The sequence below is a fragment of the Equus quagga genome, chromosome 12, assembly GCF_021613505.1.
Source record: "Equus quagga isolate Etosha38 chromosome 12, UCLA_HA_Equagga_1.0, whole genome shotgun sequence".
NCBI classification, from domain to species: Eukaryota; Metazoa; Chordata; class Mammalia; order Perissodactyla; family Equidae; genus Equus; species Equus quagga.
This window is the reverse complement of record NC_060278.1, coordinates 4,356,830-4,372,642: the sequence shown is the minus strand read 5'-3', so window position 1 is coordinate 4,372,642 and position 15,813 is coordinate 4,356,830. Positions and strand designations below refer to the sequence as shown.

Sequence of the window (15,813 nt, the reverse complement as noted above, 5' to 3'; positions counted from 1 at the left end):
ATAATTCATTATTGTACTTAATTATTCCATTGCTTAAAGTGTCCCAGAATTAGCCAGTGGAAACTCCTGTGTCCTTGCGATACACCCTTGTCATTTGTTTTGAGTGCTTTATTTCTGGAATAATAAGACATTCCAGGTTCGTCTTGTACCTACCCTGCCCCAGCCTTGGAATCAGCCCTTTCTCCACAGATTCTTGGTCCCATTTAGTGGGGACTGAATTAAAGAACAGGTGTTAGGTGTTCTCATTGCCACTGAATATTTTTGCTTCTTGGCCATTCCAGTGCATAGAACTAGAAATACATATATCTATATCTATACACAAACATATACACATACAAATATACACCAAGACTGCCCTTTTAAAAAAGCTTTCCTGTGAGGATTAACAGGAGAGCCTTGAGACTCAAGCAGAAGGGAGAGAGAATTGTTCCTGTCTATTCTCATCAGAACTGCTTTGTCCTTTCTTCCAATATAAATAGGAAAGGAGAAGTCGTAGCTGTATAATCTGTAAGCCTTACAGATCACCAATAAAAACAGCACCAACATTAAGACCCTTCAGATGAGGAGGTGTCGAGTAGCACTCAGAGAAATAGCATAGAAGGTTACCTACAGTCTGTAATTAAAGAAAGGGATAATGGTTCTAATATGGGTTTCTTCCTTCAGAGCTCTGACTAGGATTAAAGGAAGAAAATTATGATCTCTTTCCTAAGCCAACTGAAGACAAGAATAAAGTTGAGATTTCCAAATTAATGTTCAATGAAATGTTACCAGAAAACATGTAATGAATACGTTTAGAAAATGCTGGGTTGAAAGAAACGTTTTTTCCCCTGCTTTTTCTCCCCAATGCCCCCAGTACATAGTTGTAGGCCCTTCTAGTTGTGGCATATGGGACACTGCCTCAGCATGACCTGACGAGTGGTGCCATGTCCGCACCCAGCATCTAAACCAGCGAAACCCTGGGCCACTGAAGCAGAGTGCATGAACTTAACCACTCAGCCACGGGGCCAGCCCCCAAAAGAAACTTTTTTTAACCACAAGACTCCCAGAATCTACAAAAATGGTAATATGCATTATGACTCTGGGGGTGGGGAGGGGAATATAATACACAATAATTCTCAACCATATTTGATCATTGCTTTTTTAGAGAATACTAATTATCATCTTAAAAACTCCAAGGAATAGTTTGTGTACTGTTAGTTTAAGAACATTACAAAATAAAAACTAGGGGAACTGAAATGAACTAGTCCATATATGTAATTTGAGGCAATGTACCCTTCAGCAATTTACTGGACCACCTAGCAGTCAAGACTCAATTTTAACTTTGCAGAAATTTACATTATAATTGGCTTTTTCTTATTTATTGTAGAATACTAAAAGCGAATACCAATTTTTAAAGAATTAATATCAATTTCACACAATCTCTTCCAAAAATAGAATAAGAGGGAACACTTCCCAACCTGTTTTATGACGCCAGTACTACTTTAACACCAAAGCCAGACAAGATAGAACACAAGAAAAGACTACCAACCAATATCTTTCTTGAACTTAGATGTAAAACTCCTCAATAAAATTTTAGAAAATCCCACCCAATAACGTACTAAAAAGTCAATAAATCACAGCCAAGTGGGATTTATTCCAGGTATGTAAAGCTGGTTCAATATTTGAAAATCAACCAATGTAATCTATCATATCAACAGGCTAGAGAAGAAAAATCACATGATCCTATCAACTGATGCAGAAAAAGCATCTGACAAAATTCAACACCCTTTCATGATAAAAACTCTCAGTACACCAGGAATAGAAGGGAATTTTCTCAGTATCATAAAAACTAAGTACAAAAAACCTACAGGTAACATAATACTTAATGGGGAAAGACTGAATTCTTTCACTCTAACATCAGGAACAAGGCAAGGATATCTGCTTTCACTATACCTTAATACAGTATTGAAGTTCTAGCCAGTAGAAGGCAAGAGAGAGAAATTAAGGACATACAGATTGGAAAGGAAAAAATGAAACTGTGTCTATTTGCAGTCTACAACATGATTTTCTATGTAGAAATTCCCAAAGAATGTGCAAACATCTCCTAGAACTAATAAGTAATTTCAGTTAAGGCCACAAGACAAAGGATCAACACACAATTCACTTGCATTTCCACATACTAACAAAGAACAAGTGGAAATCCAAATCAAAAATGCATTACCATTTTCAATTGCTCCAAAGAAAATAAAACACAGGTATAAATCTAAGAAAACATGAACAAATCTGTATGATGAAAGTTATAAAGCAACTTTTGGCCAAGAAGCAAAAGCAAATCAATGGAAGAGGGATAGCTTTTTCAATATATGGTGCTAGAGCAAGTGGACATCCAGAGGCAAAAAAACCCCACAAACAACAAATAAAGAAAAAAAACGAACCCTCGCCCTAAACATCACACTCAAAATCGATCATACACATAAATGTAAAACATAAAACTGTAAAACTTCTAGAACAGAACATAGGAGAAAATCATTGGAACCCAGGACAAGGCAGAGTTCTTCGAGTTGATACCAAAATCACGGTCCATAAGAAAAAAACTGATAAACTGGATCTCATCAAAATTAAAAAATTTTGCTCTGTGAAAGACTCTGTTAAGAGGATGAAAAGACAAATTACATACCACAAGAAAATATTTCCAAATCACATATATGACAAAGACACTGTGTCTAGAATACATAAACAAAACAAAATCCTCAAAACGCAAGATGAAAACAATCCAATTAGAAAATGGACAAAAGACACACAATCATTCCACCGAAGAGGACATAAAGATGGCAAACACACAAAAAGATGTTTAACATACTAGCCATTTAGAGAAGTACAAATTTAAAGTACAATGAGATATCACTGCACCTATTAAAATGGCTAAAATAAAAAACAGTAATAGGGCCGGCCTGGTGGCATAGCAGTTAAGTGTGCACGTTCCGCTTCGGCAGCCTGGGGTTCACTGGTTTGGATCCCAGGTGCAGACATGGCACCACCTGGCAAGCCATGCTGTGGTAGGTGTCCCACATATAAAGTGGAGGAAGATGGGCACAGATGTTAGCTCAGGGCCAGCCTTCCTCAGCAAAAAGAGGAGGATTAGCAGATGTTAGCTCAGGGCTAGTCTTCTTCAAGGAAAAAAAAAAAAACAAACACCAAAAATAGAACAAAGAATCCTAAAATTCATATGGGGCAACAAAAGACCCTGAAATGCTAAAGCAATCCTGAGAAAAAAGAACACAGCTGGAGGCATCACAATACCTGACTTCAAAACATACTACAAAGCAACAGTAATCAAAACAGCATGGTACTGGTACAAAAACAGGTGCACAGATCAATGGAACAGAATTGAAAGCCCAGAAATAAAACCACACATCTATGGACAGCTAATCTTTGACAAAGGAGCTGAGAGCCTACAATGGAGAAAAGAAAGTCTCTTCAACAAATGATGCTGGGAAAACTGGAAAGCCACATGTAAAAGAATGAAAATTGACCATTCTTTTTCGCTATTCACCAAAATAAACTCAAAATGGATCAAAGACCTAAGGCTGAGACCTGAAACCATAAGGCTTCTAGAAGAAAATGTAGGCAGTGCACTCTTTGACATCAGTATTAAAAGGATCCTTTCGGATACCATGTTTTCTCAGACAAGGGAAACAATAGAAAGACTAAACAAATGGGACTTCATCAGACTAAAGAGCTTCTTCAAGGCCAGGGAAAACAGGATTGAAACAAAAAAACAACCCACTAACTGAGAAAAAAAAAGTATTTGCAAGTAATACATCCGACAAAGGCTTAATATCCATAATATATTAAGAACTCACACAACTCAACAACAAAAAATTAAACAACCGGATCAAAAAATGGGCAGGAGACATGAACAGACATTTCTCCAAAGAAGATACAGGGAAGGCAAATAGGCACATGAAAAGATGTTCATCATCGCTGATCATCAGGGAAATGCAAATCAAAACTACACTAAGATATCACCTTACACCCATTAGAATGACAAAAATAATTAAAACAAATAGTAACAAATGTTGGAGAGGCTGTGGAGAAAAAGGAACCCTCATACACTGCTGGTGGGAATGCAAACTGGTACAGCCACTATGGAAAACAGTATGGAGATTCCTCAAAAAATTAAAAATAGAACTACCATATGACCCAGCTATCCCACTACTGGGTATCTATCCAAAGAGCTTGAAGTCAGCAATTCCAAAAGTCCCATGCACCCCAATGTTCACTGCAGCATTATTTACAATAGCCAAGACGTGGAAGCAACCTAAGTGCCCATCAACAGATGACTGGATAAAGAAGATGTGGTATATATATACAATGGAATACTACTCAGCCATAAAAAAGAACAAAATCGTCCCATTTGCAACAACATGGCTGGACCTTGATGGAATTATGTTAACTGAAATAAGCCAGATAGCGAAAGACAATCTCTGTATGACTCCACTCATATCAGGACTTTAAACATGTGGACAAAGAGAACAGATTAGTGGCTACCAGGGGAAAGGTGGGGTGGAAGGTGGGCACAAAGGGTGAAGGGTTTCACCTACAACATGACTGACAGATAACAATGTGCAACTGAAATTTCACAAGATTGTAACCTATCATTAACTCAATAAAAAATTAAAAAAAAAAAAGACCAAAAAAACAGTGATAACCCCAAATGCTGGCAATGAAACAGGAGAAACTGGTCGCACATACATTGCTGGTGATAGTGTAAAATGGCACAGCTACTCTGGGTAATACTGTGGAAATTCTTGTCAAACTAAAAATAGATGAGCCAGCAACTACACTCATAGGTATTTATCCCTGAGAAATAAAAACTTATGTTCACACAAAAACTTGTACATGAATGTTGACAGACAGCAGCTCTATTTGCAATAGTCAAAAACTGGAAACTACCCAAATGTCTTTCAATGGGTGAATGGTTAAACAAACTGTGGTGCATACGTATTACAAAATACTTCTCAGCAATAAGAAGGACTGACTACTGAGAAATGAAACAACTTGGATGAACCTCAAGGATGTTATACTAAGAGAAAAACGCCAATCTCAAAAGGATATATACTGCATGATTCCATTTATGTTAAAGTCAGAACTAACATAATTATACAGATGGAGAACAGACTAGCGGCTGCCAGGGGCTAGGGATAGGTTTGGCTATAAAGGAGTAACAAGAGGGAATTTTGTGGTGATGGCACACCACTGAGGATCTTGATCTTGGTGGTGATTGTACAAGGCTACACATATCCTTTCGTGAATCTATAATTATTCAAAACCAACAGTTAAAACGAAATTCAATGGCGGCTAACTAATTTAGCTGATGGTCTATATTAATAACGCAATGTATACATATTTCCAAAGACAACATACTTCAAATTTGTACTGATTAAAACATTTTTTCCTCTAATAAGCTACAATTCTGCTGCCATTTTATTACTATTATTTGATTACCATGTCAGCAAAGTCAATTCCTTTTTTAATACAGCATCTTTTGACTTTTCTGACCATAATTTAATCTACTAGTTACCAGCAAAATGTGTTCTGTAGATTTTGGTCATCAATAAGCAGTCTATCCATGAAACACACATTCAAATTCTTTTTCTGATAATAACGATAATGTAAATTGATGAAATTTTTTTTTAATTCTATATATTTTTCTTTTTTTGAGGAAGATTAGCTCTGAGCTAACTACTGCCAATCCTCCTCTCTTTGCTGAGGAAGACTGGCCCTGAGCTAACATCCATGCTCACCTTCCTCTGCTTTATACGAGGACACCTACCACAGCATGGTTTTTGCCAAGTGGTGCCATGTCCGCACCTGGGATCTGCACCGGTGAACCATGAGCTGCTGAGAAGTGGAACGTGTGCACTTAACTGCTGCGCCACCGGGCTGGCTCCTGATTAATGCAATTTTATGTTACCCAACCCTGCTTTAACCTAACAGCATGCATTTGTATTCCACAGCCACAGGCTATATCATCTTACAATGTGGCTCCAGTTAACATATATAGGAAGGATCAGATTTGTAACTCACATTGACATGATTTTCCAGAGAACTAATTTTTAGGTTCTAATATTGATCAAATTTTTTAGAATGTCTGGATTTTATATGTAATTAAATATGTGAGTGGGCAAGAAAACACATACCACTTATTTGGCTCACTTCAAAGTAACCTTTAGTAAATCGGAAAAATAAATTTTTTTCCTAAAGGAAATCAATAAGGTTAGATTCAAGTCACAGAGAGAAAAAATACCGCAAGTTTAAAATTTCAAATGCCAATATAGTACTGATAAGAGCCAATATGGGCACCATGTTTATTTTTGGTTTTCATATTTAAGAAATAGTAAAATAAGTGTTTAGAATTCAGGACAGAAACTAGATCATATGAAGAAAAGGTTAAATGAGTTAGAAACTATTTAAAACTACACTCTATGTCCTTAGCAAGAAAAATAAAAATTAAATGATTTATACTGTCCTGAAAAAAGTTCAGACAGGTCCCTGGAATAACGTCTTGATCACAAAGGTCAACAAGACAACAATGAAAGCTGTAGCAATTTTACCTTAGTAACCTTTCAACTATGTGTCTAAATTGTCAACCACTTGGGGATTGGGAGCATGAAATACATTCCCTTAAGTCTACAAACTCTCAGCTGTTCATCACCAAAAGTGATAGCTATTACAGGATCATTTCTAATAAAGAACTATCACTGTCGAGTGAAACAAGCCACCAATTAGAACACTGAACTAAAAAAATTAGTAGCAACAAAGATCAGGGCTTGACAAACTATGGCCCATGGGCCAATAGTGGGTTGCCGTCTGTCTTTGTCCACAAACTTTTACTGGGACACAGCCACGTCCATTCCTTTACGTGTTATCTACTGATGATTTTGCCCTACAACAGCAGAGCTGAACCGCTGTGAGAGAGAGACTGAATGACCCACAAAGCCTAAAATATTTACTATCTTTAGAGAAAAGATTTACTAACTTCACAAAAAAAGTCTGCTGACTCCTGACTTTCATTAAGTTCTTTAAGGCTATTAATATAACTATTTCTGAACAGTAAAAAAAACTTCTATACCTGAGGTATATTCTTTATCCTACTTGTCCTAAAGTAGCATAAGATCCCATGTTGAGATGAAACGAGAAATCTTAGATGAAAATGCTCTCCCTTTTTGTCAGGAAGAAATCTCAAGCACAATTTTAGAAGTTGAAAATGGGGCTCTAATAACTTTCAAGCTGATGCTGGTCAATGAAATGGGTACCGACAATGGCCTTGAACAGATAAAAATCTGCCAAGAGTTACATAAGATAGTAAATATAGAAAATATAATTATTAAAAGAGTAATTACTTACGCTGTATGTGAATGAGCTGCTTTGGCATCTTAAATTCCCCAGGATATATAGACTCATAGTAAGCAATATTACTTTCTGCCTCTGGAACTGGTATAACCATATTATCCCTCTTCTCGCCATACACCTGCTGTGCTGAAATAGCCCGCTGAAGATGGTGTTCCTAAAAAGAGGAAAATTGGTACATTTATGTATTAAAAAAACAGCAAACAGAATGTATAGCTTTATGAAGAGGTTTTTGTTCATTTGTTTAGTCTTGAAAGGATGCTGCTAACAACACAGTTAGTGGTAAAAACATTTTAAGTATAAATGAGAAGACTTTGTTAGATATGCTGTATATTTCCTCAATTTAAGAAAAGGTACTACACCAAAATTGAGTTAAATTATACAGAAGATTCTAAAAAGTTGACTAAAACTGTTACTTCAACTTTGCATTTGATAGATGAGATTAAAAAAAGAAAAGGGTTAAAACATTTGAACTTACTGTATGAAGAAAGAAGGCTACGTATAAAAAATATTTTATTGATTCTCATCTCCTATTCAAACACTGCTTTATAAACTTAGACAGTACTTTCATACAAATTAACTAATACAATCATTTCCAAGGGTGGAGATTATCATCACCATTTTTAGTTAATGATACTGACACAAATTCAAGCCTGGTCTTTTGTCTGGAGTAATAACCTTTCTTATGAACTTCCAGAGCCTTTTTTTGAACAGTACTGAAGTAAGCACAGGGAATGAAAAGTTCAGGCTCTGCAGTTTGTGCCTCCAGGCAAGGCACTTTATCCAGCCTTCCAAATGTATTTCCTCTAGTAAGAGAAAAACAGAATCGACTTTATAGAGTTGATTGGAGACTTAAGTAAGATAAATGCGCATAAAATATTTAGTTTAATGCCTGGCATTTAACAGGTGCTCAAAATAAGGTTTGGTTTAGTCACCACACAGGAAGACTTTACCAGTTTCTGATACCACTAGCTGTCATAAAAATATCTGCTCTCACCCAGCCTGATCATCACCGATTTTTGGCCAACATTTTATTAACCTTAAACTAGTTTTTTAAATATATACAAGTTCAAGGATGAAAAACATTCCAACAGTATGAAAAAATTCCAGTCCTCATAAGTAGCCTCTGTTAATAATATATACTAATAAAATATATATTTTTTAATTTACAGATAGGATTCTACTACGCAACATACAGAGCTTTATCCCTAGGGCTTTGGTTCACTCGCTATATCCTGGAGATCTTTCACACTGATACCTCTACTACAAATTTTACAACAGCTGCACTGTATTTCACTATATGGATATACCATAATTTATTTAATCAGACACTAATTGATAGGAAAAATACCCTGGAAAGAACCTAAATGCCTACTCTTGTCCCCAAATGATGCAAAAACCATTCCTGTACTTTTGAATACAAGACATCTTTGTGGACTTGTGAAAGCATCTGGAGGACAACTACAAATGGAAGTGCTCAAAGGGTATATGAGGTTACAACAACATATATCCCCATCATCCTTGTAGCAACTTCTTACCATCCCTTTTGAATTCTGAAATCACCCATCTTGTTATTTCAGGTTAACTTTTTGACAATGATAGTAAAGTTGTTCTTCCTTTAAACATTGCTGCTGTTTGCTCATTTTCAAAAGAGCTGCTTTTCTTTTTCCCATTGATGTTTAAATACGTAGATTATTTCCTTTTTAACATTAAGGAAATTAGCCTCTTGTAATAAATTTTACAAATATTCTCCTAAAGTTTGACTTCTGATTTTGTTTAGAGTATTTTTTCCAGGCAGGAAAGTTCTATTAGTCAAATTTATCAATCTTTTCCTTTACGGTTTTGCCATGTTTACTAACAGGTATAAATCATACAGTCACAAACTAGGCAGTGTAAAAAAAATACTTTTTATAACTCAATGTGATCTTTGATTCAGGCTGCCTAATGGCTCCTGGGATCTGGTAGAAACTTTGTGTAGGGGGGTGGAAGGGATGACTGATGGCTGATTGTACCCTCACACACTTTGGTATAGTTTGTTGTCATATCTACTGGCCCTTAATGCCCACGAACACAGAGCGCTTCTGTGAGCCCCAGCTGGGAAGTCAGTCGTATACATGCATCCTCTTCTACTCTCAGACACTCTTAAATGTCAAGAGAAATTTTCTTTGACCTATGTCCCCAATACATATATCAAACTCAAGGAGGAAGTGAGGAAGCAAGGCACGTTATTCTTGATTTGCATTTTGTTCCTAGTTTAGAACACTTAATCTATCAGCATGTCTTTATGTAGGTGAACATGTGAGAGATATGGTTTATCTTTTTATTTTTTGTATGAGGAGAGATAGCGAGCCACCTGTCCTAACGCCATGCATAAAATCACCTACTCTCCCTAATGATTAAAAACGTCCCTTTATCATAGAATAAATTCCCCTTGCACTTGGGAGTATTTCCGGGTTCTTTTTTCCTACTTAACTGTCTCTTATGCCAGTATTTAACAAGTTTTAAACAGTGTAGCCTTGTACTACATTTATTATCTAGTAAGGCAATTCTCTCCTAATTCTTTTTTTGAATTTTCCTGGCTATCTCATTTATTTTTCTAATTAAACCATAATAAAAAATACTTTCTAGGTGTAAAATGGGACTCCTAAGGTGTTTTGATTTTTATAGGCAATGCAGTATGGTGGTTAAGAACATGGGACTTTGTAATCAAGAGTGCTCTGGATTTAAATCTTGGCTCCATGGTTTACTAGCTCTATGACTTGGGAACTTGGGACAAGATATTTATTCCAGCAAATTTTATTATCTGTTATTGTACACTGTGTACCTACCATATGGGATTGTGGTTAAGATAAAATGTGAGACATACTAACTACCCAAAACATGGTAGCAAACGTATACCTTTCATTATGAGAGAGACAAGCTAAAGGGTTTTCCATATGCTTAGTTACCATTTATAGTCTCTCCAGTGTGAAAAGTCTTCTGTAGAAAGATTTTTTCCTTCTGTTTATACCCATTTTCCCTAACTGTGAAATCAAATTATCAATATTAAACACTCACTGCTTTAAAAAAAATCTTATTTGTGGTTTTTTGTTTTATAAAATATTTCACACAATTTCCTCCTATCTTTAACAGTCAAGAAAATGATTTCCCCTTAATACATGGCATTTGGGGTCAAGTGTCATGATGTGTGCAACATACTTTCAAATAGTTCAACCAAAAAAAAACATTTTATCATAGAATAAGGAAAAAATACTTCAAACTATTAACAATTATAGAATCTAGGTCAAGAGTATACAGTTGTTCATTGTATTATTCGTTCAGCTTTTCTTTAAGTTTGAAAATTTTTATAACAAAAAGTTAGATAAAGAAGAAAAGGGTACTAAGGACCCAAGATATGTGCAATATACAACAAATATGGTTAAGTTCTTCTAAGTCTTAAAAATCACTCCTCAACAACTGGCGTATAACTGTAACCTTATATATTCTTATTTACTCTCACCTCCTCTATGTACCAGGACTCTAAGACAGGAAGGAGACCAAACAGAGAAGGCCAGTGAGGCTGGAGTATGGTGAGGGAGGAAGGAGAAGAAGAGAGGCATCTGCACAGGCAGTTAGCACCAAATCATGCAGAGTCACAGGTCATGTGAAGGATCTGTCCTTTTACTAAGAACAATGGTTGCTGAAGGGTTTTAAAAGATCACCCTGGTTGCTGTATAGAAAATGGATCATATTCCATAAAATGAAATATACATAGCCTTTAAATGGCTCAAAATAATATTTAATGGTATGGAAAAATGTATCTATTTATTAAGTAAAAATGACATCTGAAAATTGTATGTTCAGGATATTTATTGTGTTTAATCTTTTTTAAAAGAAAAAGACAATTGAACATACGCATATATTAAAAAAGTCTAAAAGTAGAAGAACATATATATAACAGCCCCTCTCTATACTTCTGTATTCCTCTCCCCTGGTTTATTTTTCCATAGCACTTACCACCCTTTGACACGTCGTATACTTGGTGTTTTCACTGTTGTCCCCCTTTCCTCCCCATCCTACTCCTCTACCCCTACCCCAATCTAAGCATCATGAAGGAGGGATTTTTGTCTATTTTGTTCACTGCTAAATAGCCACCATAAAACAGTGTTGGGCACAAAGCATGGTGCTTAAATATTTGTTGAATAACTGAATATGGATTTACGCATCTGTGTATGTACATACACACATATGCACACATGCATGCATACACACATACACACAAAGTTAAGTATATACACCAAAAAGTTAACAGATTATCTCCAGTTGCTATAATTTTGAAATGCTCTTCTGTAAGTTTATTTCTTATATGGTCTAAAATGTACTAGTACTACGTTTTGACAAAAAAAAATATTTGAGTACATTTCATCAAATGATTTTCTGAAAACAATGGTATTTTCTAAAAGACAATTTATTTGGTTCAGTAAAACCTTCCCCATTTAAGTCAGTTTAGTTCAAGAATAAAACATTATACTTGTAGCTTCCCAGGTAAAGAAAGTATTTTTAAAATCCCAAACTACATACATCTATTTCTAAGAAAGAGAACATTAAATTACATAATAGTAACATTAAATTATAAGTGAAAATGAGATTTTTGCTCTGAGTAGGAAGATGTAGAATGGTGAAACAAAGTAACAAATGAAATAAAGTAGAATGAGTTCTGAATTCAATTCAATAATTACTTATTGAGTGCCTTGACTAAATACCTAAAATGATCCAACTCTAAATTACAATTATGTAAAAAATTAGATGTTCCATAAAGATAATATCTTTCAGAGAAATTTTTGAATAAATCTACTTGCAGCATTGAGTAGGCCAGTATTCCCAAACTGTGTTTGCTGAAATACTTAATTTCAAATTATCAATAGATGGTCCAATAAAGAACGTGACAATAAAAAAAAACAAAAGAAAACAAAAAGCTATAGAGAACATTGGATTCTACACTTAGATGTTTTTACTTTAGGACTTCTAAGAGCTTTTAACATGCTCATGTAAATTGTGGTTCTTCCTGAAGCAAGACAGAGTCATTCCAAATCTATGACCACAGAATCACTTTTTCAGAAAATATCTATTAACTGCTCATGGAGAACTTTGTAAGGGAAATGCTGGTGTAATACAAACACTAGTGATATGGAGCAGAACATCTGGGTTTAAGTTTGTTCATCACTTAACAGTCTGCATTTATTGAGTGCCAATGATGTGCCTGGCACTGGGAATACAATGATATATAAAATAGACATGGTTCCTGATTTTGTTGAGCTTACACTCTAAGAGGGAGGACAGATACTAATAAAATAGTCTTAAAGTTAAATTGCAAAGTGTGATAAGTGCTATGAAGGAAAAGTACAATGTGTTATGGGAAATATATACATACAGGAAAGGGATTTCAAGGACAGTGTCACTTTCACTAATGCAAAGTGACATTTAAGCTAAGATCTGCAGGAATGGGAGTTATTAAAAGATTGTTTTGAGAAAAGAGAATACCTCCATTTGAAGATTATGTACTAGTTTGATCTCGGGTGGGTAAAGTTTCTTTATATTATAGAATATTTATAATAATTGGGCTCAGTTGCAATTTAAGAGTAAAATCACCAAAACACCAAGAACAATTTCCAGTTTTTCATAAAACAACACGGCATAAACTCTCAAATAGGTCTGATCTTACAGGGAACAAAGTAAATAAAATTAAATAATCTAAAGAATTTTTTAATATTAAATCTCATATAAAATGGAATCAGATGAACCATAACTTATGATTAAGGAAACTTAAAAGGTGAGTAATTATAGATAGTATGTTTTCTATACATAGCAATATGAATAAAAAAGATGATCAGGAAAGACTGAACAGCGGTCTTTGGAAAGTTCAGAGGCACACTTTCGTGTCTCCATGAACCCTGCTCCTGTGGCACTGGGCTCCCAAATCACTCTTTTGCTACTTCAACTGGCCTAGTGCATTAAAGAGCATCGGCTTTACAGACAGGCCCAAGTATGAATCTTAACTTCCTCATCAGACGTCAAGTCCAGCAGGTCACGCTGCTGTTTTTTTGCATATTATATATATATGTGTGTGTGTGTGTGTGTATATACATATTTTCTTTTTTACCTATCTTTCCCTCTCTTTCCAGCAGTTAATGTTTTTTTTTCTTTTACTCTCCTCTTTGTTATTTTTGCCTACCTCCAGAAAAATTTTGCCTTTTCAGATGGCTTTTTACGGTCTCTTCGTTAAATGCACTGGGAGTCAACCCTAAAGGGTTAACTTGCTCTAAACTGGGCATATCACTTACATTTGAGAAATCAGAAAACATCACTATTGATTAAATAAGAGTGACATTAGCTCTCTGTAGATAAAATCTATCTGAAAGGACAATATTACAAATGTGTCTTAACCTTCTCCTCTGTGCCTCTGCTCACACAGATGGGTCTCTGCTGACATGACCATTCACCACGCCCCTACCCTACCATGGAAAATCCCCAGTTTTTCATAGTGTGGTTTAAAATTATCTTTCCTCTGCCTCCCCTCCGGGCAGAAGTGCTCCCCCATTTGTGCTTCTACAGTACTATATTCCCTACTCAGAAATCATGCTCTAATTATTTGTTTACATACTGATCTCCTAAATGTGAGCTCCTCAGGATTAGACACTACATCTAATTAACCTCTGTATCTTTTCCTTTAAAAGATATATTCTCTTGAAGTATCTGGGGACTCTAAATTCTTTTAAGGATGAGGACTAAATAATCTTTGTAACCTGCTCAGCATCTAGTACTATATTTTGTTTTACTGCAGACACAATACTTTATAAAATATCATGACAGAAAAATGAGAAGGATCAGTCTAAAGAAAATGCATGAAAAAGATATTTCTACTTGCTCTCTAATAAGTTCTAACAATTTCTACCAAACCACAAAGAGCTATTCAAGGCTATATTCTGTGAATTCCCAAACAAAGATTAAATTATATTCACTTATTCATTAAATTTTTATTTAAGCAAATAATGACCTTAATACTTAGCCGTAACAACAATTAAGACCACATTTAGACCTTTTGGGTTACTGAATTAAAAACAGCTTATTAAAAGCAACAATAATGTATAAAACTCCTTATGGGGAAATAAGTGATGAGTAATTTGTAAAAAGCCACTTAAGAAGTTTAAATGCCTGATTATCTGTGTATGTAGAGCTGGACTCCATTGCTACTTGAACAAAAGGGCTGAACTGAATTATTTTCTCTCCTATTTTCTAATGACATTTCTAAGAACCAAAACATCAATGCCTATTCAGGAACACTGCTCCAGCAAGTATTCCCTAGTACATCCAAACACCCAACTCTTGCCTGGCTCATTATAAAACCCTTCTCACTGGTTTTCCTTCTTCCATTTTTGTCTATTCCTCACAGAACAGTCAAAGTAATCTGCTAATATACAAATCAGATCATACCATTCTTCCATTCAAAATATTCCAGTTATTTCCCACCTCACTCAGAATAAAATCCAAAGTTTTAAAAATTGCTTACAAGGTTCTATATGATTTGCATCCCCTTTCCTTGTTACTTCTCTGGCATCATTTACTATTCTCCTCTTCACTCACTCTGCTCTTGTCATACTAGATTTCTTGCTCTTTAGCCAACTTATAATAGCCTGCTCCCTCACCTTCTTCAAGTCTTTGTTCAAAAGTCATGTTTGCTGACAGATCATTCCTTACCAGCTCTCCCACTATACACACACCAGAACGTCTAAAATTGAGCAGCCTGATGTCATCAAATGATGGTGAGGATGTGGAATAACTAGAATCTCATATACCATTAGTGAGAAAAAGGTGTGGCAGATCTAATAAAACCAAACATACACATTTCACATGGCCCAGCAATCCCACTCCTATGTATTTACCCAAGAGAAAAGCAAACACAAGCCCACAAAAAGACCTGAATATGAATGTTCATACAGTTTTATTCATAACAGCTGCAAAGTGAAAACAACCCAAATGTCCATCAATAACAGACAGATGAATAAACTGGTATAATAATATAACGGAATACTATTCAGCAACAAAAAGGAACTATTTACACACACAACATGAATAAATCCCAAAAAACATTGGGATGAGTAGAAACAGCTTTACAGAAGAGTTTATTTGGGTGAAGTTTTCAAACAAGCAAAATTAACCTATGGTGAAAAAAGGTCAAAACAGTAGCTGCGTCTGGGGAGTTGAGCACGGACTGATTGGCATGTGGAATGAAGAAATTTTCTGGGATGATAGTAATGTTCCATATCTTAATGGAGGCTGGGTTATGCAAGTATATGAATTTGTTAAAATTCAGTTAATATACACTAAATATTTGTGAATTTCCTTGCATGTAAATTTTACCTCAAAAGAAAAAAGTAAACAACT

General features: G+C 35.3%; 1 protein-coding gene across 2 annotated transcripts in view; it reads right to left on the bottom strand.

The window, feature by feature from the left end:
- The window catches only part of EPC1 (enhancer of polycomb homolog 1), a 91,542-nt gene that overhangs the window by 23,705 nt on the left and 52,024 nt on the right, over positions 1-15,813 (bottom strand). For both annotated transcript variants that reach the window (XM_046679117.1, XM_046679118.1), the window contains exon 2: positions 7,390-7,549. In XM_046679117.1, the coding sequence (XP_046535073.1) occupies positions 7,390-7,549 (160 nt within the window). The remainder of the gene's footprint in view (positions 1-7,389; positions 7,550-15,813) is intronic.